Source organism: Barbus barbus (assembly GCF_936440315.1).
Source record: "Barbus barbus genome assembly, chromosome: 26".
NCBI lineage: Eukaryota > Metazoa > Chordata > Actinopteri > Cypriniformes > Cyprinidae > Barbus > Barbus barbus.
In genome coordinates, this window is record NC_136754.1 from 12,465,522 (window position 1) to 12,491,287 (window position 25,766).

Consider the following 25,766-nt stretch of genomic DNA (forward strand, 5'->3'; position numbering starts at 1 on the left):
CTGCAATTTCATTGGTTGTTGCTACTGCTCATTTGCATAAAGTTGAGCTCGAGGTGAAATGTGTCATTGAAAATTAAAATAAGAGACCCATGATTTAAAAGATATTAGCACAAAATATGTTGTTAAAATTAACCATAGCCTCAAAGCAATTAATTAAAATAAAATTACAAATGAAAGCTTCCGTTCCTCTGATAATATGAATTTGGCTGCTCGTGCGTTGAGCAATAGGTGAAATAATCCAGTTTCTATTGGATTGGTAGAGGGATTTGCTTGTAGTTTTAAACTATTACGCTTGCAGCATCATGGGTCAATCCTTTAATCGCTTTCTATTTTAAAGCTATAATTAACCACCCACTGAAACAGAGCAAATAACATTCACCTGCATTCCACTGAACTTATTAAACCATGACTTGACTTAATGTGTCAATGCTGAGGTGATGTATTCTTATTTAAAACCATGACATAACATTTCACTAGCAATGGCACATGGAATTTACTGAATTATTACAAGATGTGTGCATAATTTAAAAAAAACAATACTTTGATTTGTCATTGTAAAATTTAACTTAAATGTTTTATTAGAAATCATATATATCATTTGGAAGTCCGTGCTCTTTGAGAAGGTGCGGTTTGGGAACCAGAAGTGTTCCTCTGCCCCAGTGCTGCAGTTTGTTCAGCACTGTGATGTTTCCTCTTGTGTCGCACCAGCAGCTGGCGGTCTGGTGTGGAATACTGGCACAGGTGACAAGGGAATGACTCGCCAGTGTGATGACGCCGTGAATGGAGGTCTAAGCTCTTCTTCTGGATACTGAAGTGAAATGCAGAGTCTCATTCTTAGTAACAGATGTAGTATGAAACAAGTGTAACCTGTCAACTTTATGACAGATGAATGCATGTACCTGCTGTAAGGACAGTACTGGCAGCGGTAAGGCTTTTCTTGTGTGTGTGTCCTTAAGTGTCGGCGCAGAGAGCTTCTGTCAATAGAAGCATAGGAGCACTGGGAACACTTGTATGGCTTCTCACCTAAAGCAAGAAGAAAAACACATCACTGGAATTCTCACACTCAGGCAGAGCAATGTCACGGAAACTGTTCCATGAGAACCAGTCTTTTGAAAGGACTTCCACAAAGCTCTAAATCTCTGCATGTCACCATGAGCCGTCTTTCTCCATATATTTGCAACATTTCTAATTAAAGTACCATGGAAAAGGCATTTATTGGCTCGGCTCTGATCATAATTTCTGTTTAGTGACCAGGGCTAATAAAGGCGGTGGACAAAGATGTGTCACTGTTATTCCAAAACAATGATCTACTGCCATTGCACCAAATATGCATACATAAAAAAATATTTCATCTTAAAAGATGATATGTAGAATGTGTTGGTAACTGTACCTGTGTGGACGCGGAGGTGCTGTATGAGCGAGGCTTTGAGACGAGCGCAGTAATGGCAGTGTGGACATTTAAATGGTTTATCTCCTTGATGAATGCCCATGTGACGCCGCATTGTCATCTTGGTAGAAAACTTCCTGAACAGAGATAAAGAAATTATACAATTATACAGTCAACAGTTATCTCAAAAGGAAAAAGAAAGTTAATAATGGCATATTAAGGAAATATTTATTTTATTTTCAGACAAATACTACGTGAAACACTTAAGTGCATTTCCACTATAAAAATATTATACAATAAAGTTCAAATATTTGGGATTAGTAAGATTTTTTTCTAAATAAATTAATACTTTTATTCAGCAAGAACATATTAAATTGATTTCAAGTGACAGTGATGACATTTACAATGTTACAAATAATTTCCATTTTAAATAAATGTTTTTCTTTTCTATTTTCCTCTCTTTAAAGAACCCTAAAATATATATCATGGTTAATATATTATCACTAAAGCACAACTGTTTTTAGCTTTGATAACAATAAGCAATGTTTCTTAAGCACTGAATCGGCATATTAGAATGATGTCTGAAGGATCATGTGACACTAAAGACTGGAGTAATGATGCTGGAATTTCAGTTTTGCATCAAAGGAATAAATTACATTTTAAAATACATTAAAACAGAAAACAGTTATTTTAAATTGTAAAATTTCACAGTATTACTGTTTTACTGTATTTTTCATCAACGCCTTCGTGAACATAAGAGACATCTTTCAAAAACATTTTAAAAATCGAAAGACTTTTGAACTGTATGTACTATAAAATAAAACCACCTTAAGATGCTAAACATCGTTATCAGTATTTTGGTCAAGATAATTGCTGTCTAATATGGAATGAAATCATTCTCATACTTGTCACAGAGGTTGCAGCAGAACTCTTTCCGTCTAGAAACAGTGAGTCCAACAGATGCGTCACACTTCACGTGTTCCACACTGTCCTTTCCTCTTTCATTGCTTTTTTTCCTTGCCACAACCCTGTTTTTCACACTGTTCTTCCTAACCTGGGACCACGACTCAGGCTTCATCCTTCTCAAGCATTCTGGGTACCTGGTGGATGTGTTAAGTTGCTGGTTTTCTCTGAGTACAGACAAAGAAGTCATCATTCAACAGTGGCTGTTAAGCAGAGTAACAATCAACCGTTTCACCATATTCACTTTGTTTGGACTCCAACAATATTTGAATACTTTTGAACTGTGGACACACTCATAATTTCTGTAAACTATATTTCCCCCATAGTGAGATTCACCTCCCCCAGTTGAGAACCAATGCATTTTGTATTAGTTGACAAAAAATTCATTTGAATGAAAACATTTAATACTTACCTACTGTGAGCAACCGGTTTCTTTTGACTTGTGTCAAGCTGTTTGTGTTGAGTGTGAATATGCTTCAGGGTCTTATTCCATGACTTCTCTAAAAGAGAAATATAAGAGAGAAATATGAGAAACTGCAAAAATAGAGGTAAAGGAAAATTTCTACTTATCAAATATGGAATTAAAACAAATATCTAATAAATTTTCAGTCTAGACAAATATTTAAAACACATTAAAATCAACAACATTGCTATACACTTCTATAGTGACTATGCTGTGGAACACAAACTTGAGACTTAGCTGGATATATTCAGAATGCAGCGGCACGACTGGTCTTCAACGAGCCCAAAAGAGCCCATGTTACACCTCTCTTCATCTCCTTGCACTGGCTACCAGTTGCAGCTCGCATCAAGTTCAAGACACTGATGCTTGCATACAGAACTACCACAGGCTCAGCACCCTCCTACTTCCACTCACTATTACGAACCTACATCCCCTCCAGAAGTCTGAGATCTGCTAGTGAGCGACGCCTTGTGGTACCATCACAGAGAGGCTCAAAATCACTCTCCAGAACATCCTCGTTCACCATTCCTGACTGGTGGAATAATATTCCCACCCCTATCCGGAATGCTGGATCCTTGTCAATCTTCAAGCAACAACTGAAAACTCATCTCTTTCGGCAGTACTTGACTTCATTCTAAACTCCAAAATAAATAAAAAAAAACGTAATCTTTCCCTCTATCTTTCTCTCCTTCCCTTACTAGCTCGTACATATTTGAACAATGACTGAGACTTGGTGTTACGAGCACTTCCTCTGTCTGATTGCCTCTTCAAGAGGAATTGCTTTTTGTATTCCTCAATTGTAAGTCGCTTTGGATAAAAGCGTCTGCCAAATGACTAAATGTAAATGTAAATGTAAACATCTAGACTGTCAATTCAGCAATGGCAGTTTTGATCTGTCCATACTCATATTAACACAATACCAATGATTTCAAAACCGGTAAGCCTTTTACAAGTATCAAGCCTTTCAATGTGTACATTCACACCTACAGCTTGTTACAACAAAACTTCCGATTACAACAAAGTAAACTCAGTTAAATAAGACAAAATGATCTGTACCTTTGAAATCACAGTGTAAACACTTAAATCCTCCTTGAAAATGACATTGTTGGTGTATCTCCCACTCCTTCCCTGAGAGACACCACTCCAGGCACAGAGAACACTGCACCAGACCCCCAGACTCAGACCGACAGGGATGACGCTGATTATGCCTTTCTTCATGTGCATCACGAGAGTCAGCTCTCCTAAATGTCCTGGGGCAAATTCTACATTTATGCCTCTTTGAGCCTTTTCTTTTACCATGTCCTCTCCAGTGCTGCTCCATATCATCCCAGTCTTCTGATTCCCAAACACAGCGAGGGCACCTAAAGCCTTGGTCTCCACTATGGCATTTCAGGTGCACCTCTAGCATGCTACGACTGGAAACAAGTGTCCGACAAAGGATGCAGGCCAATCCGCCATCCTCCTCAGATGGCTTCTGCATTTCAGCATCCATGTTGGCATGTCCAGCATCCTGTTCACCTTCTGGATGGGACAGGCTTTTTTCTGAAGTCGCAGACTGAGGTTGACACTTAGTGCTTGAAATTCTGCACAACCCAAGAGTCATGAGATGAGCCGACTGGGCCATCTCTTCATCCTGGATTTCTGTGTCCATTCCACTGTTCAAAGGAACGGCCAGATCTGTGTTAGCATCCTCCAGCTGAAACACAGGTTCCTCCTCGCTGTCCTCATCATGCCTATCCTCCTCAAAGAGCGTGCTTACCTTAAAAAAAAACATTTACAATTGCATTTTCTCACATTTGAAACTAAATAAATTAGATTGTTCACTCAAAATGAAAATTCTGTCATCATTTACACACCCTCATGTCGTTACAAACATATTTTGAAAAATGTAGGTAGCCATTTTTGGTTCCTGTTGAATTTTATTGCATGGACAAAACATACAGTGGAACTCAATGGGAACAAAACAATTTGGTTACCAACATTCTTCCAAATATCTTACAGAAAGAAAAAAAAAGAAAGTCATGCAGATTTGGAACAACAAGAAGGTGAGGGTGGACTATCCCTTTAACACTGCACAAATCTTTAGTCACCTCACAAGTTTGGGCCACATGCAAGTTTCCATCAGAGTTGGAGCCCAGGCCAATGTCACATGACCGTGGGCTGATGTTTTGAAACATGCCGTACATCGGGAGGAGGAAAGACATGCGCTCCATGTCCATCTGATCATCACTGCTTTTTGAGCCAGAATGGAGATCACTCTCTAGGTCATATGGAGAGCTGTTGTGGTCGACCTCCTCTTCATCATCAACCCTCATTCCTACACCCAAACTCTCTACAACCTCCTTCTCCAGACATGGCAGATGAGGACATGGAGACAATGGATCATGTCTTTCCAAGACATGATGGCTAATCTTGGCTTTTTGGCTGCTGGTAAACTGACAGACTCTACATCGGTACACTTCAACTAAGAAAGCTTCCACTAAAGTGGACACATGAGCTTCAACGCCATCGGCTGAGCTGCAGTAGAGACTGGAAGTGACATTTTCTTCTGCAAGTCGAAGGGTTACTGGCTGAACATCTTGGTATGCATCCTTAAATCCACCCATTCTGGGAAACAGTGGAGAAGGAGGAAAATATATCAGATAGATATTACAAACATTAGGCAGAAACATTAGGAAGTCTTGTAAATTATCTGGAGTTGAGTATGAAACATTGTGTTTTACACTTCAACAAGGCTATTGGGTATTGGATAAATTGATAGCTAATTAAGTAGATGTATTGTACAGCCTGCTATTGCACAACACTCTGAAGCACAATAATGATAACGTCAGACGTAGAATGTGCTCATTCACAACATTTACTCTAACGTTACTAGCATCTGCTACTATAAACACAAAAGTCATCTAATAATTCCGAACGCAAGCTATATGTGTTAATTAACAGTTAAATCGTTCTCAGTTTAACTATTTGAGTGTGTGTGTCTATTATGTGTAAATTATTTGCGTACCTGCATCAAACAGCGATGTATCTTTAAATTACTAGCTTGTGTTGTGGAAGCGAACATGCGATTTAGGGACCACTGTGAAATTACCATACACAGATACAGCGTAAAATGTGCCATTTGCTATATTATTCTCTCTACTGACAAACCTAAACACTACTCTCGTTTACAAACACCATTTTAACTGGTTTAAACTGAATGTGTGGGCAAAAAAGTGAACAATAAATTTACGACAACTGTTCGTAACCAAGAATTTTTTAAGATCCCTGCCTTCATGTTCGTTCCTCTGCGTAGACACTGCGCATGCGTGTTCTATTAAAGCTCCAAACGATTGATTCGTCGATTCAGTCAATTTGGTCTGAACTTCCTTTTCCTTTAGCCACCGTACAATAATGTATACTGAGACGGGAATGTTACGAACATTTTAAATTGATATTTGGAGGACAATTTGATTGCTTATTTTTAAGTTAGTACTGGTAGCATAGCCAGATTGAATTGTGAATCGACTCTCTTTGTCAAACGACTCAGCAGGAACAAGCAAGATGGCGAACATGGACGTGTTAGCCAAAACAATAGCGAAGGATTATGTGTAAGTAACACCTTTACTGACTTTATATTGCATCATTTTGGTACTTAGATATATACATATGGATTACGTGTATTGGAAATTAAAACGTTTCCGTACAACTTGTTTGACGTGTAGTTTTGGGTCAATATCAGTTAACACACTTCTCGGTTTCTGTGGTTAACAAACCAGCAGTATGTTTTTGTATATTTAAACCATCGACAATGGAACATAGGTCCCGAATACCTTCAAAAGTAGACTATAATAAGTATGTTCATATTATTGTACTGTTCTTTACTGTTTTTCAGGGATGATGTGCAGAGCTCTGACAGTGTGAATGAAAATGAATATGGACCTGGTGAAGATGGAGCTAGGAAAGCAGATAACATGGACATTGCCAGGGCGGAAAGACACAAGAGAAGAAAACACAAACATCGGAGCAAGCACAGAAAACATAAATATCCCTCACCAGATGAGAGGGACCACAAGCACAAGTACAAACACAAACATAAGCGGAAACACAGAGACTCATTCCAGGATGATAGAGACTGTTCTGCTGGCTGTGAAGGTGCAGTCATCTCTCCAAAGCGATCCAGACTTGATGACCTTGCTGCTCTGGAGGATCTGGAGAAACAAAGGGCCATGATTCAAGCAGAGCTTGATAATGAGCTGATGGAAGGGGCTGTGCAATCAGGTATGGGACTGATATTACAGGGTTATAACTCCGATTCAGAGGAGGATGGCGAGATCCAGCAAGCTGTGCAAAACGGTGAGCAACAGAGACAAGGTTTTGATGCTCGGGGACATGCTGGAAGATCTCGACAGGATTACATGGATGATGAAAAAATGTATCCCTGGCTGGAAGACAGAAGCATGTCTGACGAGATGGCAGTCCGGGCCCATAAATCAGAAAAAAGAGTTAGTAAGACTGGGTTAGAAGTTAACATCGGTGAGAAACCTAGCACTCCCATCCAAGCAAGGGACCGGAGACGATCCCGGAGCATAGAGAGATCCAAAGATGTTGGTCAGAGGTCTAAATCTCCTGTGAAGTCCAAGGACTTGCCATCAAGCAACAAAAAATCAACTACACGGCCTGAAGAGCAAATTGAAGACCACAGATCCTCAGAAAGAAGGAGCAGGTCTGGATCTAAAGAAAGAAATGCAAACTTGCCAGAAGCTGACAGGGAAAGAGACAAACAATCTGTGAAAGCACCCTCAAAAGAAGCCTCATCTGGAAAAGAGAATCGATCTCCTAGCAGAAAACAACCTCCAGAACAGCACAGCCTGTCTGTGCGTCCCAGGGGCCACCACTCACCTGAACACATCCCTGTTGCCCAGAGCACAGACAGGGCATCCAGACAGGACAGACCTTCATGTCACAACAGATCCCCTCCAAGGAGAGGCCGATCCCGGTCTGTTGAGAGGAGACGGAGAGAAGATCGACAGAGACTCTCTAATGACAGGTTCTAGCTCTGTTTAAGTCTTTGATAGATAGATAGATAGATTATTACTAATATTGTTCTTATGAACGTTCCTTGTTGTTACCCAAAATTAAATTTCTGCTAAACTCACTTTCATATTGTTTTCTTATACTCGCAGGATGCGATCTCGTGATGTGGCAGGGGGCCGTAGCGAGGAAAGTCCCTCTCTGAACTCCAGACGAAGGTTAAATCACTCACCTGTCAGACGAAGGTCCCGTTCTCCCAGGAGACGAACCGGCAGGTCTCCTCTCAGACACAGGTGACTGTGGTGTGCGGTAGCATTCAAAACTATGCAACAACTCCCCATTTAGATGATACAACTATCCAATAAGCTACAATGAGTTAAAAGTAAATGTACAAATAATAATTCATAAATGTGTACCTATTTTACACATCCTCTGTAGAAATAAAGGTAAACAGATTTGGTTGCTGTCCTTAAGCGAGGGGCTTTAATGGAATTTTAATTACAAAGAGCATCACATTTACATCTGAATGCTAATTTACTTATTATAACATCTCTCAGTAGAATTAAAAAGGAATTAATATTGTGTAGATCTAGGGATCGTGACAGGACAGAGCGTAGACAGCAGGTACGTTCGGGATCACAGGAAAGGCGGAAGAGAAGGAGCAGGGAAAGAGAGGACATGTTCAAGGGCAGTCTGTCTGAAGGAATGAAGCCTGAGCAGGAGGACTCAGACGATGAAGTGTGAGTAGTAATGAAAATTATGTTTTGCTTTTGTTGCTGATCATATTTGGACTGAATTTTGAATACTAATCTGTCTAGGCTGGAGGATTATGACCTTGATGAAGAGGATGAGGAGGCTTTGATAGAACAGAGGAGACTTCAGCGCTTGGCCATCGTGCAGGTTAGAATATTTTAATCTGTTGTAATGGCTTTTACTTTGTTTTAGCTATACACTAATGCTCAAATGTTTGGGATAAATAAGATTTGTTTTTTTTTTTAGGAAGAAATGAATACTTTTATTCAGCAAGGATGCATTAAAGTGATCAAAAGTGACAGTAAAGACATTTATAATGTTACAAAAGATTTCTATTTCTAATAAATGCTTTTCTTTTAAACATTCTATTAATCAAATAAAAATGTAATGTATAACAGTTTCAACAAAAAAATATTAAGCAGCGCAACTGTTTTGTTACATTTTACCAACCCCCGGACTTTTGAACAGTAGAGTATGTAATGTGATTGTTTATATTGTGTCCTGTACAGAAGTATAAGCCAGGAAATGAGGACAGTAACATGTCAGGATTCTCAGAGCATGGCAGTCCTCAGAGTAGCTCTCGCAGCCGATCGCCATCTCCCGATGACATCCTCGAGCGTGTGGCTGCTGATGTCAAAGCCTACGAGCAAGAGAACCTGGACACATTTGAGGATAATGTGAAAGCCAAGCATAGTCTTGTCTCTGAAGAAAAAGATGGTATGTCATCTGCAAAATATCTTTTGATTAAAAGTGCACTTTCCACTTTAAAAAGTTCAGATTAGGTTTGACAATCATGTTTAAAATGATATACACATACATGAGAAATATACATGAGAACTATTATATCGTGCAAAAGGTGGTCCCCGCTCATGTTGAGATCGCATAACCAGTGAGAGCTCATGAATACTCATCAGTTCATATGGAGTGATCTTAAAATTGTGAAATTGTATTAGTTTATATCATTTAATAAATACACCTGCAAATATATTTCTGAGACCGCACTAGTAACTAATAACATTTGCTTGATGCTACATCCATGCCAACAAGTGTCAGTATTAAGTCTAAAATGGCTTTCATATCAGTTGTTTAGGAAGACAAAAAGGAGATTCATTGAAATTTGAGACATGAAACATTTACTCTGATGTAATGCAAGGTGGTCTGATACGTTATCAGCAAGTCTACGTTCCTTTCATTGCATCATTGTTCTTTTTCTTTAGGTGCTAATCTGAAAAAGCCATCAGCGCCAGATATGTTCACAGAGTCAGATGACATGTTTGCTGCTTACTTTGACGTGAGTAGCCAAGTTCCTGCTCTCCATTGCATAGGTCAATGGCTTTGCAAGCCCCAGAATTTGATTTAATTTGTCCATGTAAGGGGATCTCTACAGGTAGAGTTGCATAGTCCTGTGCAAGCTGTTGTTTCTGTACTGGAAACTTTGTTCAAAGCTTTTTTCCCAAGTGGGTAATCTGACTCTGGTGCTCACTGGATCTCGAGGCCCCTCAGATGTTGAAATGGTCTCTTATGGTGTCAGTCACTTGTTCATGAATGAACATTTTAATCAACTCTCCGAATTCAATCATGTTGACAGTGACAAATCCACATCTACTCTCTCTCCGCAGAGTGCCAGGTTACGGGCCGCAGGCATTGGCAAGGACTTCAAGGAGAACCCAAGTCTCAGAGATAACTGGACAGATGCAGAAGGCTATTACCGTAAGTCAGTTGTCTTAAAGCAAATGCTGTATTTAAACCTATAGTATCCAAAACTTGTTTATAAGATTGAAAAATATCTTAGGTTTCATGTTAAAGAGGACATCAAAACTGTGATTGTTCTTTTAATGTATTCAGGTGTGAACATTGGCGAGGTGTTGGACAAACGGTACGGGGTGTACGGCTACACTGGGCAGGGTGTCTTCAGTAATGTGATCCGAGCCAGAGACTTGGCCCGAGCCAATCAGGAAGTGGCGGTGAAAATAATACGCAACAATGAGATGATGTAAGACACTTCCCTTAAAAGCTGAATGCTTAGCATTTAAACACTTCTGTCTGGTACAGTTGGATTTCTGATCAAACCACAATGTGTGGTGTTGGTTACGTCCACAGTTTTAGTGTTCTCAAATAAATTGTGTCATGGGGATTTATTTGGATAGGAGCTGAGATTTAGAGTAGGCGTAGATGTGGTCTTTGTTACCGACGGCCACGTGTTTTCTCCCACAGGCAAAAGACTGGACTCAAAGAGCTGGAGTTTCTGAAGAAACTGAATGACGCCGATGCAGATGATAAGTTCCACTGTTTGCGGCTCTTTAGACACTTTTATCACAAGCAGCATCTGTGTCTGGTGTTCGAACCACTCAGGTACATTAGTCAGCAGATTCATATGCATTAGTGTAGCTTGAGTTCTTCTCTTAAAGGATTAATTCACTTCCAGAATAAAAAATTCCTGATAATTTACTCGCCCTCATGTCATCCAAGATGTTCATGTCTTTCTTTCTTCAGTCAGAAAGAAATTTAGGTTTTTGAGGAAAACATTCCCGGTATTTTCTCCATGTAGTGGACTTCACTGGGAGCCAGGGGGTTGAAGGTCCAAATTGCAGTTTCAGTGCAGCTTCAAAGGGCTCTGCACGATCCTCTGTTTTCCTCAAAAACCTTAAGTTCTTTTCAACTGAAGAAAGAAAGACATGAACATCTTGGATGATATGAGGATGAGTAATTTATCAGGAAATGTTTATTCTGGAAGTGAACTAATCCTTTAAAGCAACTTAATTTTTTTCTGGCTTCAGTATGAACCTGCGGGAGGTGTTGAGGAAATATGGCAAGGACGTTGGGCTACACATCAAGGCTGTGCGTTCGTACAGCCAGCAGCTTTTCCTGGCCCTCAAACACCTCAAGCGCAACAACATCCTGCATGGTGACATCAAACCCGATAACATTTTAGTAAGTCACAATTCTTGTGCCATAAATATTGGACGCTGACTTCTTGTCTTATTATATAAACATATTTAATACTCTAAAGGTGAACGAATCCAAGACCATTCTCAAGCTGTGCGACTTTGGATCAGCATCACATGTGGCTGACAATGACATAACACCATATCTGGTCAGCCGCTTCTACAGGGCACCTGAGATCAGTAAGTAAAAACTTAACGAATCAAATTAAACCATCTGAAAAAAAGAGTTTTAATAAACCCATCTGAAATTGGGTAATGCTTGTTTAGGCTTTAAGTGTTTTTCTTCCTCTTTTTGCAGTCATCGGAAAGTCGTATGATTACGGAATTGATATGTGGTCTGTGGGCTGCACTCTCTATGAACTATACACAGGGAAAATCCTTTTCCCTGGGAAAACAAATAACCACATGCTAAAACTTGCCATGGACCTGAAAGGAAAACTGCCTAATAAAGTAAAAATTCATCAGATATTAGGAATTAAAACGAAATGTATTAAAAAATAGATTAAATATTTTTTATATATTTACAGATGATCAGGAAGGGTCTGTTCAAGGACCAGCACTTTGACCAAAACTTGAACTTTTTGTATACAGAGGTCGATAAGGTCACTGAGAGGGTAAGTGTTATGTATTCCATTCACTTAAAAAAATGAAAATACAGCTGCATGATTTGTGGGGAAAAATGATCTAATTGTAATATTACTGATTTAAAAAAAATCAGTTTTTTAAAAGCTCCCGGTTTGCTGTGCTTATTTATTTGGCTGCACAATTAGGCCAAAAATTATGGTTTGTATATCAACATGATTTATAAAGTTAGTTAGCTTGTTCCTTTAGTGTCCACAATTGGACATTTGTCTTTTGGCTTCACTAAATAATAATAATAGTTAATATAAAAATATTAAACAATAAATAAATTACACTCTTGCAATTTCACTGTAAAATAAAAAATACTGTATTTTAGAAAAATAATACAATAAAAAAAAATTACAGTACAATTGTACTTTTTGCCATTAATCGTGCAGCCCTAATTTTATAACTGAAAAATGTCTAAATTACTTTAGACTAATTAAATCCATTTTTTTTTTACCTTTTCAATTTTTTCTCATTCTCTGCAGGAAAAGATCACGGTCATGAGTACCATTAAGCCAAATAAGGACCTGTCGATGGACATGGTGGGTCGCCAGGTGCTACCAGAGGACCAGCGAAAGAAGGTTGTTCAGCTCAAAGATCTCATGGACCAGATTCTGATGCTGGATCCTGCCAAGCGGATCACCATCAATCAGGCATTACAGCATCCTTTCATCCAGGAGAGGATATGATCAGCAGCATACCTCAGAGATTAATGATGGTTTTGTATCTACAGATATGACTCCGACAACAAAAGACGTTTGCATATTTTATTGCCTTGCTATTTTATTTTAGTCTCTGATTTGTAGTATGTTTCAGAGCAGGACACAATCAAGATTTACTTTATTTTATTATTATTAGATGACCTACAAGACACCCTGTAAGCTGTAAATCTTTCAGAAAACAGAAAATCTTTCAAGATAATCTATATTGTTCAGATTGCATGCTTTATACGCAGCTTCTTGCTAATAATAATTTCAAATATATTTGATATTATGCTCAATGTTCAGAATGTAAAAATATCCATTTGTGTGCTAAGTTCACAAACCTTTATATTTTATGTAAAATTGTAGAATTTGATGTAAACCAAATATTACTCAACCACCAAGGACTGTTTAGAGTGTGACGTTAAGTAAGACCAGCATAAATGCTGTCTATATCCACCCTCCCTTAGGTGTGAGAGTGAGAACTCAACCTGGCGTGCAGGCCCACGGCATGCCCCTTGCCCTAGGTGTGTTTCTGCTGAATCTGAGGTCTTGGGTCCTGCTTGACCTGGTCTACAGGGAAAGCTTCCTCTGTAAAGGCAGGTTGTACACCTCTATCGGTACACTGAAGGTAAGCTAATCCTTCCAAAGCAAATGGCATCAACATTTTGCGTTCTTTTCAAGCCCAAAACCAAAGTGTCCTCATAAAGCCCTTTAGGCTTCTCCTGCATGTTTACAGAATGTAATTTGGAGAAATGGACATGCATTGAAACCCTTTGTCACCCTTTTGCTCTGTACCAAAACCTAGTGAGGCATCATAAATATATTACATTATATTATTTTATATTACTGTTCAAATGTTTGGGGTCTTTAATTTTATTTATTTGTTAAAAAAGTAGTATTATTAATTATTATTACAATTTAAAATAACTGTTTTCTATTTTAATATATTTTAAAATGTAATGTATTCCTGTGATGGCAAAGCTGAATTTTCACCAGCCATTACTCGTCTTTGCTGTCACATGATCCTTCAGAAATCATTCTAATATGCTGATTCAGTACTTAAGAAACACTTATTACAATTTTCAGTGTTAAAAAAATAATTGTTGCTTAATATTTGTTATGGAAAAAATGATACCTTTTTTAGGATTCGTTGATGAATGGAGAGTTCAAAAGAACAGCATTTATTTGAAATATAATATCTTTTGTAATATTATAAATGTCCTTGTCTTTTTAATGCAACCTTTCTGAATGAATGTACTTACTGACCCTATACGTTTGCGCAATACTGAAAATTATTATTAAAAAGTGTAAAATGAAAAACTATTTGACTCAAATTTTGTATGACTTTTTATATTGATTGTTTCATTATTTTATTATGTTTAATAGAGTATCGCAGTCATGAACCTACGTAGAGCATTCCAAAATGTTCGCTTTTGAGGGCGCTGCTTTACTACGCAATAGGCAGTAAGGCAGCTTCACTAGATTTTGGAACAGAGCTTCTGTTGTGGTGTTTCTCACAGAGACAAAACAGTCGGTATGAATGAAAAGACTGACTGTCACTTTCTCAAAAATGGAAGGAACCGGTTACGGTTGACATTGAGGGTAAGGGTGAATCCAAGTATTTTTCATGGACCAAGCACCTTCAGTGTACTGCCTCTGATAGACATGCCTCACCTTTTTCAGAGTTGTCACACTTGTGTCATAGTTTTTGCATAATCTATTGAGTGTTTTTCAATATGCATGAGAATATGTTATATTCATGGCTTCCAGTGCACTACTGTACAAACCCTCTGGTGTGATTTTCACTATGCGTAAATATTTAGATGTATTTTTTGTGACTGTTCTTGTGTTTGTGACAATGTTGTCTTTTGATACAGGGGTTTTCCTGCTCTGATCTATGAATCTGCTTGTTACAAGCGGTAATTGCTTCTTTATTCATATCTCAATTCCTTATGTTCCAAATCTATACAACGGTCATAAAGTATGCTGGAAGAATTATCTGCTTGTTATTTTTGCAAAGCCTGTCCTGCATGATAATGGAATAATTTGAATTTACTGTAAATTCACATTATTTGTTATCATTAAACAATATAAAAATAAAGCTGTTTTGTGGTGGAAAAAAAATGAATTTAGACTTCCCACAAGTTGTCCGTCTTTCAAGAATTTCATGCAAGTTAATAATAACAGTGTAAGAACATAATTCAGCGTCTTAGGAAGCTTATGGTGGGCTTTGTTTCATCAACACTAACTGCTGTTTGTGCTGTTTCTCCCACTGTTTCTTTGTGTTCGAGTATATTCTCTGGCCAATGGAGACATGTCTGTCCATCATCCTCCTGCCTGCCTCTGCTTTCAAAAGGACGAGACCTCTTCAAGGCCCTTTATCCAGGTCACTCCTAAAGGCATGTTTAGATCCAACACAAAGCAAAGCTCTGATTAGAAACAAACAGCCAGTTCAGAGGCTAATTCTCATAGGATTAATGTTTCCATCTCATGTGTAGTATCAATTAATGTCTAATTTCTATTCCAGCTTTTCAGGGCTGTAGATATTAGATGATATTAATGAATTTGGCAGCAGACAATGAGTTTTCAGTTGCCAAATTTAATGATAGGGGCCATTTTCTTAAATATAAGGGCAGCTGTATATTTTCCTGTATTAAAACACTTTTATTTTATAAATGATTTTTATTATTATTATCTACCAGTGTTGTTATTGGTCTTATCACAGAATAACCAATCTATATTCAGCTTTGTGAGGACCTTGCATTGACTTTATCCATTGGTGTGAACCACAGAGGTTCGTTGTTGGACCGTTTTATAATCAAGACCTAAAAAAATGGACTGATTTAGTCACATTGTGTGTCGGCTGATGAGTGTGTATTTCCCCAGGATATTTCAGGAATGTGTACTTTCTGTAATGTACCAAGATACTGGTATATTTATTCTTTGTATTATAGGTGCTGTCTGTTAAAGAAGACTCTTAAAGGAAATCTCATCTGAAAAAAGGTTTCTGTTTTAGAGCGAGCTCTTACGAAAATTAAGCTATTGATTTTGAACTGACAATACAGTATGTGGTTAAAAAGGAGTAGTTCCTCATTTAGCCTATGATAAAAATGTGACAGTTACTGATTCTGGTTTTGTTCTTTTTTATTTTTTATTTTTTATAATTTAGTCAAATCCAAATGTATTTATACAGTATAACTCCATTTTTTGCCTAAACCCAATAAATGCCACCTAAATTTGCAATTTATAAGCAATTCATACTTATACTTCAAACACTCTATATCAGGGATCCTCAAATCTGGACCATTCCTGCAGAGTTTAGCTCTAACCCTAATCAAACACACCTGAGCATGCTAATCAGAGTCTTCAAGATCATTAGAAAATCACAGGTAGGTGAGTTTGATCAGGGTTGGAGCTAAGCTGCTGCAGATTGGACCTCCAGAGAAAGATTTGAGGAACCCTGCTCTATATAGTAACAATGCAGGTTCATAAAATAAATTTACTCAACATACATAAAAACTGTTACAATCTGGTATTACACATTCCAGATTTATCGAACAAAAGGTAATGCTTTTCCTTTTTAAGAAATACATGTTTGCATGTCGCCCACAAAAGTAACCATTCTTGAACCACAACTAACCATTTTCAATTCTATTTTCAGGGTAAGTGTTAAAATTTTCCCTACTGTCATGGCCACGTGTGATTCCAAGCGTGAGAGAGAGCCTGATGGCCAGCTGCTGTTCTACTCTATTATTGAAGTGCCTTTCAAGAGCTCATCATCTTATCCACTCAAGGGGGAAATTACTGACATCTGTACACAGCATTACAATGTTCATTTTGTATCAGATTATACAGCCAATATTGCACAAGTATATTAATAAATGGTGAATTTCACAATGACTTATATTCTGGTTTCATTTCATTTTTATGTAGAAGTGTTTATATATTTAGATAACACTATTCCAGTTAGTTTTGCTGCATGTGGTTAGCACAAGTTTCTTAACATTTGTCTGTATCAATAAAAACAAAGAGCTACTGAAGAAATGTTTTGGGTTACTGTGTAAGATGTTTTTTCCCAAAACTAAAGTTATTTTTCTGTGGTAACTGACAGCATGCCACAAATGTTGTTGATGGAGCTCAACTTGTATTGAATTTGGAAGATTAAATACAGTAACATGCACACAGGTAATTACACACTGTCAATCTTAAAGCTTAAAACCCTTAAAAATAATTATATCATGTTTTCCTGCAAAGAGCTTTAACAGGACCACTAGTCTTTTCAGAAGAAGTCTTCTGAGACTTTGGCATGGCTTTCTTTGAGCGTTTGCATCTCTTCGAGCCATTTGGACTACTGCATTTTTGTGACCTGCTCGAATGAACAACAAGATCTTGAACAAGGGCATCAGTCTTCTTTAATTTTACCACACCAGAGTGTGGTTTCTTAGGTAAAGCCTGTGGTTGCTGAAATCCAATCCACACCTTTCCAGCATTTGACGAGGGGCGATTATGATACGTAGACTTTGAGTGAGAGCTTGAAGAAAAGGCGAGTTTCGTTACATCTTGTAAAACTGAATTATTGCCTTTAGTCCTCAAGTGTTCTACCTGAGAATAAGGGCTTTCCACACATCTTAGACGGTTGGCGCTTCGAACTAAAGCAGTTGCTGGACGAGATCTCACCGCTTTCCCTTGTTCTTTCTGTATAGTTGCAATCTGAAGTTTCTCCAGTTTTATCATGCGTGCAGCCATGGCTGTGAGACAAGGGTCGGGTAAAAACAAGTTGTGCTGGCTCTCCAAATCATCTGCTGTGGATTGGAATTGACTAAAGTCGAGATCTTTAAGTGGAAATGGAAGAACCTCAGGATACACTTGCTCTCCTTCTCCAGTCACTGTAGGTTCTAGCTCTCTATCAAATATGTCTGGCCTCAGGTCCAATTCTACAGCAGTTTCCCATTTTAATATAGGTTTATTGTCTTTCTCTTGGTCAGAGAGGTCACTGTTTTCAGATTCGACTGATGCAGATGGTTCAGTTGCATTTCCTTCAAGACATTCATTATTGGATCTGCTACAAAGGGAATTACTAATTGTCTTGATCTCATCTGGTCGTTCGTTCCTTGGAGAAACAATGCGGCTGACCTGTATGGGGTGAATTTCCAGTTCTGGTCTGATTTCTACCTCAGGTTTATGTTGAGAAATGTGTTCTTGTGTGTCCCAGAGGATTGAAGGCTGAAGACCAAGCCTCTGCCATCTGTGTGACAGCATCCTTAACTGGGTTTTATGATGTTGCTTTGAGCTGAAGAAAATTAGTACAAAAATGTCAATTACAAGATAAATATTTGTCTAGATGCCATTTAACCTCTTCAATAGATATCCAAGTATTGTGGCATGGAGTATCAGTTCCAGGTTGGCAAAGTGTGAGAAGTCTAGTGTTGCAGCATGATACAAAGCTACATTCAGTTCAACAAAAGGTTAAGATTCCTGGCAAACACAGGAAGTCTCTGTGCCAAGTCCTCATTTACATTTCTAAAATATTTATTTTACAATAAAAAAGTGTAAAACGTATAGGTAGGTAACAACACCTACCGCAAATAGTAATTATTTCAAAATGCTACCGCAAATAATTGATATTTCAAAATGCTTTACACTTAGATGACCCTGTCACACTGATGCCTGTCATCTAGCTGGCAATGCCTAATAGGTCAGTAAGAAGTCAGTATCTACTTACACTTGGGATGGTTTTGTTTGGCTGCAACAGGTGGTTGGTTCCTGTGCCGTACAGCCATTAGAAATGCTTTCCAAAGATACCTGCAAAATAAACTGCATTTCAATTTTTAAGATTTTCAATGAAATATACAATTTTCACACATATTACTTACAAATGTATACATGTTACTGAGTAACAAAATATAAAACATTGAAATTAACGCTTTTTTTTCTTTCTTTTACTAGTTATTTTTTGTTTAAAAAAATGCCACTCGGTATGATACTTTGTCATCTAATGCAATGACATTCAGACAAATACATTTATTACACCTTGGATTTACTGTACATGCATAATCTAAATTAATTTAAAGAATATATATATATATATATATATATATATATATATATATATATATATATATATATATATATAAACAAAATAATCATCAGTTACAGTGGCATCTCAAGTAACTCCATATGAAACAGAAGAAACACTGATACCTGTTGTGTGTTCACTACCGCAGACATGTGCAGACTTTCCAGCCGCTGTACTAACTGAGTAATGTAGACGTCCTGTGAACAGAATATTCAAACAAGAGTGTCAATAGACAAAGGATATGTCATCTAAAGTTACCTATGTGGACACACTGTCTAGTTATATGTAACACATCTATTAAAACATTTCACTTGCAGAGATAAAAAATAATAATATTTGAAACCTTTTGTTGGAAAAGACAAAGTAGTGAAGGTTCAAAGTTTAAAACAAGATATTTTCAAAACCATGACGTGATTGGACTATGGTAATACATATAAAAAGGTTCTGTTCTTTTTGGGTCTCATATAACTGGTCATTTGCATAAGAATAAACTCCTTACCTTATCACACTCTGCTGGCCAAGAGGTACCTGGAATGAAACAAGTTGGCAAGATAAAACATCCCTCCATGTCTGGAATGAAACTATGAAAACTGTATCGAAGACATTCACTCACCTTCAAGTAGTGGTGTGAGATGTGTCCTAGACTTGGTCTGGACCCCCCAGGTACACTACAATTATACATAAGACAAATGCACAAGACAAGAGCTCTCAGTGATGCACTACTGATTTCTTTTCATAATACTCTATGAAGACCCCATTCAAAACTTGGATTGACCTCAAGGTCTCTCACTGACACTTTGGCAGGTAAGCGATGATGTCAGGCTAATTTGCATACTAAATTGTGATTGGTTATGTATTCTTCTATTTACATATTAAATTATGATTGTTTTCTTCCTTATTTAACAGTTTATATTTCATATTCCTGCCACTTACAGTAGGTGCGGTAGACAGGTAAACAGTAGGTGCGCTGCAAGCCACTCCATGCCACTTCCAGCCGATTTCATCCTTCGTGCTTTCCATAGAAAAATCATAGATCCTTTCGACTAAATAAGATCATGTGGAAAGTTCTTCCAGGTGCTTTTCTTTCTTCGTCGTCTAAGTTCACGACGGACGCTGAGTTTTGATGAGCGAACATGTCGTAAAATATAATCATATATGTCAAAACTGAAAGCACATGAGACTTCCTCGTCCAACACAAATAATGGCATGCTGAAACCATGTCAACCCTTCACACCGCCCGCTCTGCCATCCTCCATCCATTCATTCCTGAGCAGTCATCTGTACATCCAGCAGCAACTGTGAGTGAATGCTATGGGGAAATTGAAGTTTGTTTAAAAACAAAAAAATGCATTCAATCCATTTTTTGTGGCTTTTAGTCCACGTGTATAGTGTTAGCTGTATCATCTGTGTGCTTGGATAATTCTAAACACTGGAAAACGACTCAATATATTACACCTTCTAACTTTTTAAAAAACATTTTTAACGTTTAATGCTTGGAAGAATGTGCATGTTCGTCACTAGGGGGAGTCTTATAGGCAAAAAGGGTTTTAATAAGCTTTTAGATTTGATTCGTCACAGTGTGCATGTAGTGTTTTTATTATACGTTTTAATTTAATTTAATTTTTTAAGTGATATGTTTAACCTCAGCCAGCCTCAGTCACATGTACCTGCACACACTGGAAAGAACATACTCTGGCTTGTACGCCACTTCCTGTCGTGAGTAGAGCAAGCCGACAGATTTAAGGCGTGTTTGTGCTTTGTGGTTATTTGACCCTGTCTGCACTGCACAAATGTATTCAAAAGCAAAGAAACTGCAATGCCTTTTACATTTTACATCATTAAAAAAATATATATAAATAATAAAAATAAACCATAATTTAAACAAAAACCCATATGACTGTATTTTATTCAGCAGTGTTTGTTTAAATCAGTAGATAAGATGTATAAAACAACACATCATCATTTTGCATTCTAATAAACTGATATAATGTGGAAAGTTATGTGTTTTTCAGTGCCACATCCTGTATGTCCATTCAAGGTACTTTTGAGTGTATGGTGTGTGCAAGCACGTGTCTGTTTTCTAGTGAGTGTACATGTCTCCCCACAAGACCCACAGTGAGTACACCAGACAGATAGTGTACGTCATAGTCCCAACGTACACACTTGTGGCCGCCTGCCAGATTTGAATGACAAATATCACATTAAAAGTTGTCAGTTATTCACACCTTTATATTAATAGAAATATGCTTGTAGACATAATGAGAAATTGTGAAAGAAAGTGTGAAATGATGTCTTGTCACTGGAAAATAATTATCAAAGGCACATGTTATTTAGTGACTTATTTAGCCTTGAAGTAAGTGCATTACCCTTAAGACACCATTTAGGGGTATAAGGACAAATATTAATTTTGCAGGTACTGTCCCAGTGACAAACTGTTCTGTGTGCAAAAGTTACAGCTTTTCTGATGCTGTACCTAATGATAACAATGCAAAATGGAGAAAATGTGTTGATGCATTATGAAAGAAAGAGATTAAGACTACAATTAGGAAGCACGTATATCAGATTTTATTGACATTTTGTATTTAATATACTGTTTGAAGTTTTACAAAATGAGCAGCAAATATATATACAATATGTTTGGTGTGAAGTTAACAAAACAGACTCAAACACCCTGAATGAACACAGGTGGCTTTAAATCATGAATAAAATATTCACAGTTGCAGCAACGAAAAGACAAAAAATATCTTTATACAGTAACGATTATAAACATTCATAATTTTGGGGGGAACACTTAAAAACACTTTTAGAAGAAATTCAGTGCTCATACATGACAAATCATGTTGTTATACAACATTTATATGAACTGAAAATGTTAATGCTGAACAAGAGATGGAAAATATCGTTACAATTAAACGGGCAAAACAGTAACCATGCACTCTCCCTGCCATAACACTGTTCATACAATTATTTGATCAGGATTTTTGACATTCATAGAAATGGCCCAGTCAAACAAAGAGAACTCTTGTTATGCATTACTTAAGACCGCAGCCATCTTATTGTGGCGAGCAGGTTACTTCACCCTCCTCCAGACAGCATGTTTTCAAGCATGCAAAGTCCTCCTATGGAACCTCAAACTTCTGCTTTGAAACGCAGATGCTAAGCACCTGCAGCAAAACAGAAGCCTTTGCTAAGCAAATCTCATTGACAGTGTTCTGACACCAATCACAATGAGAGCGCATTGGTGGTTTCTGTGTCCGACATAACAGAGGGGCGGTGAGAGCTTCCCTGCAGCAACTTGGAGCTCTTGAGTGGTGGAATACAGCCAAGGTTTTGGAAAAGTCGAAAGACATCTTTTCGGAAACGCACTCCGATGAAGGCGTAAAGGAACGGATTTAGGCAGCTGTGCATGTAAGCGAGACTCTTCATAACTTGGCTGGCGATGTCAAAGCGCTGGACCTCTTTGCAGTTTGTGACGGTTATATTGGCTGCCTCAGTGGCTTCGAAGACCAACATGCCATTGTATGGAAGCTGAGAGACAACAAACACAGCCACAACTGCCAGGATGACCCTCAGGGCCTTGTGCTTCACGAAGTTCCTCGTCTTCAGCAAGGTGCGGATGATGTTGGTATAGCAGAAGATCATCACTATGAGAGGGATGCAGAAGCCCATGCAGATCTGGAGAGCAAGGACCAGTATTTTTGTACGATTTTTTTCATTGTTCCAGTAGACCATCGTACAAAAGTGATTGCCCTGATTATCCTCTTTCGAACGAGCGAAGAGAAACTCTGGGATGGACATCACGGCCGCCAGGAGCCAGACTAACACACAGATGAGTTTGCTGTACACGAGACGATCCCTCTTGGAGTTCTGTGCTTTGGTAGTCTGGACAATCACTATGTAGCGGTCGACGCTGATGCAGGTAAGTAGAAACATGCTGCTGAAGAAGTTGATTTTGTAAATGGCAGAGACGATTTTGCAGAGGCCCGAGCCAAAGGTCCAACCGTAGATGGAGTCGGCGGCCCAGAATGGCAGAGTGCAGAGGAAGAACAAATCTGCCAGAGCCAGATTCAGTAGGTAAACGTCCGTCATCGCCTTCAGGCGGTTTTTGAAGTGTGTGTATATCCAGACCACAAGAGAGTTGCCAATGGCTCCCAGAATCACAATTATCCAATAGAGAGCAGGTTCATAGTATCTTCGAAACTCTCGCACTGCTGCTCTGTCACATATTTCTCCGCCTTCATAATCACCAATAGTTGGGGAAGATTCTTCATAATCCTGTTAAATTGAACAAAGCATATCTTACTGAGCTGTTATCTTATTAACCCTGATACTGTGCATTTAAACTGCAATCATGTTCATGTTAAAGATGTATGCAAACATTATAATAGTGAGACAGCATGGACTTACCAATTCTGAAGTCAGCCCAGTCAATGGGGTCGCAGACTCGGTTATGTTCATTGTTGATGTTCTCTGTTCTTAAATAAAAAATAATAATAATAATAAATATTTAAAATACTCATATTAACAAAGATTCACTTTTATCATGCCAGAGTAGCCTACACCAAATATTATATTCACAAATATCCACAACCAAAAACAGTGCATATCAATAATCAGACTTTTGATTTTGTTCTGTTTAAATGAAATTAACCACTATCAATTCTAAATTCATTATCATTATCAATTTATGTTCTGTTACATAAAGCCAGTACTTACTCCACGTTCTTTGAGAAAAATTAGGACTAGTGACACAGATGAGCTGCTGTCTGCTGTCTTGCTGATCGCTAAGATCACTTTCACGTTGTTTTTGGCGCCGTCTGGAAAACGTCTGTTTTTAAAGTATGAGGTTTAACCACAATGACGCACAAGAGTGTGAACTCTTTCAGCACTTTTTTTTTCTCCTTCATAGGCCCTCCTCTAAACACAACAGCAGATCAGAAATGTTTGTTTACAAGCCCTTTTTATACATAGTATAATGTAAAATGGGAAACTATATTGTTTTTTAATTTATGTTTGGACGTGCCTCAAAATCATAATTACTGAGATTTAGATGTGATGCATTTGTTCACACACCTGTGTGAAATCACTCCTCAATATCATTACACCAGCATGCACCTTTATCTGTGGTGATACATAATTGCATGCACAGGACTAAAATGTGCTCTACCAGCACCTTAACCAAGTTTTCTGAAGTGAGAGGTTGTGTATGCAGAGTGAATGTCTTATGCATGCCTTATGTAGTCTCCCCTGTTCACTCAATTCGGATGTTATACATCTAAATTCATTTAAAATTACATCTGAATTCATTTGAATTTTGTTAGATTTTTAGTTTGCCTATACTGAACTCTTGTTTTCATATCTCTTAATTAACAAATACAAAAAAAACAAGGAAGCACCTGTAACTATCCTTATCTTCCCTTTTTATAAAGTTTGTTTGTCACTGTGATCAGTCACATTGGCAGTGACATGACAGTATCTAGTTCTTGTAGCACAAGTAAAACACTGAGTATGCGTTAACCGACAAAATTGAGCAATGACATGCACAACAACTTTTTGCCAATATATTTGCGCAACAAAGATGATACATACAAACTTTTGACCCTGGCTATGAATAACACTTGAAGTTTTAGCGTTACTAACTTTTAGTAATTGTAATTTACATTTACACACATCACAAATAAGACGAGTAGATCATATCTTTAAAGCAGTTTTTTTACACGTTGTCATTGCGTGTTTGGTTCCTTGCTTAAGTGTGAATCTTTGCGCCCCAGACATCCTGTTTATCATTAATATTGTCTCACCAGACACATTCTTCACTTATTTTTATGTGTACTATTATGCCATATTCTGTGTTAAATGACACATTTCCTCTTTAATCACGTCAGACACAGTACAGCACACCCCTCCTTGGAATAATTAAATATGAAATATAAAAGAGTGCAAGTTGCAATAAGCAACTGTCAAGCTTAGCATAGATACACAAGATAGTTTTAGGTTGTGCTGTCGTAAAGCTCAGGCTCAAGACATTTTCAAGAAGATTTAGGTTATCTTGGATCTGTTGCTGCCATTTCAGAATTTGTCTTATCGCTCATTTCCAGTCATGATTTTCAGTGATAAGACTGGCGTTGGTAAAAACGGCCCCTCTGTGCGATAATTTGTAGGGTGTATTGATTCGCATGAATGGGTAAAGGTTGGAAAAATGGAAACAAGGTGTATGCCACAAGAGGTGACGGGTGTTGACGTTCTCACATGTCTATAATTAAACCCAGTGGCCTCTATAGGTGTCCTTTACGCAAGCCAACCACCAAATGTTCCTCTTTTTTTTCAGTTTTCAGTGACCTGGTCAAACGAAACGCATGCACGCACACATATCTATTTATCTGAGTTTTTAGGCCTTCCTCAAACTGTGGTTTGAGCCCTGATTGGTTAAACTCAAAAAAAACGTTGAGGAGGTAGCATGTGATTCATGTTAGACTGCTTCCTCTCGATGCTGAACACTGCTAAAAGAGCTAACTTTTACAGAGTCCTTATATGTAGGTTATTTCACTAACCTGAAAGTGATCAATCACTGATGCAAGAATTGTTTAAGTGTAAATAGAAGCTGATGCAATCCATGTCTTGCTTTAAATCAGTGCAAACTGACCTGAAAATCTGTTTGATTTAGGTGGTGTCCCTCCTGGTATGTCAGTTTGCATGATAAAACTGCATCACCTAGTAACGGTTGGCACAGAGAGATGAGGACAAACATTTGTCATTTAACACCTTAGTACTACTGAGAACATTCTGTGGTAAACATTTGCACGGCATGCTAAGACCACAAGGCTATAGAGGAACA

General features: G+C 37.9%; 4 protein-coding genes across 4 annotated transcripts; 1 reads left to right on the forward strand and 3 right to left on the reverse strand.

The window, feature by feature from the left end:
• Nucleotides 1-471: 471 nt before the first annotated feature.
• LOC306845999 (uncharacterized protein) lies at nt 472-6,104 on the reverse strand. The gene is made up of 8 exons (XM_079379036.1): nt 5,821-6,104; nt 4,904-5,420; nt 3,870-4,572; nt 2,763-2,850; nt 2,293-2,517; nt 1,391-1,524; nt 900-1,023; nt 472-808 (listed from the first exon to the last, which is right to left on the reverse strand). The coding sequence occupies exons 2-8, from the start codon at nt 5,417-5,419 to the stop codon at nt 595-597; spliced, it is 2,004 nt and encodes a 667-aa protein (XP_079235162.1). The 5' UTR covers nt 5,420; nt 5,821-6,104; the 3' UTR covers nt 472-594.
• Nucleotides 6,105-6,316: 212 nt separating this feature from the next.
• On the forward strand, nt 6,317-13,451 carry LOC306845997 (serine/threonine-protein kinase PRP4 homolog). The gene is made up of 15 exons (XM_079379034.1): nt 6,317-6,403; nt 6,688-7,842; nt 7,979-8,119; nt 8,414-8,566; nt 8,645-8,726; nt 9,089-9,296; nt 9,797-9,870; nt 10,199-10,289; nt 10,425-10,572; nt 10,794-10,931; nt 11,357-11,510; nt 11,590-11,704; nt 11,823-11,974; nt 12,052-12,138; nt 12,637-13,451. Exons 1-15 carry the CDS (start codon nt 6,357-6,359, stop codon nt 12,838-12,840), a joined length of 2,949 nt encoding a protein of 982 aa, XP_079235160.1. The 5' UTR covers nt 6,317-6,356; the 3' UTR covers nt 12,841-13,451.
• Nucleotides 13,452-16,015: 2,564 nt separating this feature from the next.
• Nucleotides 16,016-20,103, reverse strand: LOC306846009 (uncharacterized protein). Its single transcript, XM_079379064.1, has 6 exons — nt 19,865-20,103; nt 19,545-19,599; nt 19,431-19,459; nt 19,057-19,128; nt 18,578-18,657; nt 16,016-18,145 (listed from the first exon to the last, which is right to left on the reverse strand). Exons 1-6 carry the CDS (start codon nt 19,949-19,951, stop codon nt 17,092-17,094), a joined length of 1,377 nt encoding a protein of 458 aa, XP_079235190.1. The 5' UTR covers nt 19,952-20,103; the 3' UTR covers nt 16,016-17,091.
• A 1,372-nt stretch (nt 20,104-21,475) lies between these two features.
• On the reverse strand, nt 21,476-23,867 carry LOC306846010 (C-C chemokine receptor type 9-like). The gene is made up of 3 exons (XM_079379065.1): nt 23,648-23,867; nt 23,339-23,406; nt 21,476-23,206 (listed from the first exon to the last, which is right to left on the reverse strand). Exons 2-3 carry the CDS (start codon nt 23,387-23,389, stop codon nt 22,154-22,156), a joined length of 1,104 nt encoding a protein of 367 aa, XP_079235191.1. The 5' UTR covers nt 23,390-23,406; nt 23,648-23,867; the 3' UTR covers nt 21,476-22,153.
• Between the last annotated feature and the right edge of the window lie 1,899 nt (nt 23,868-25,766).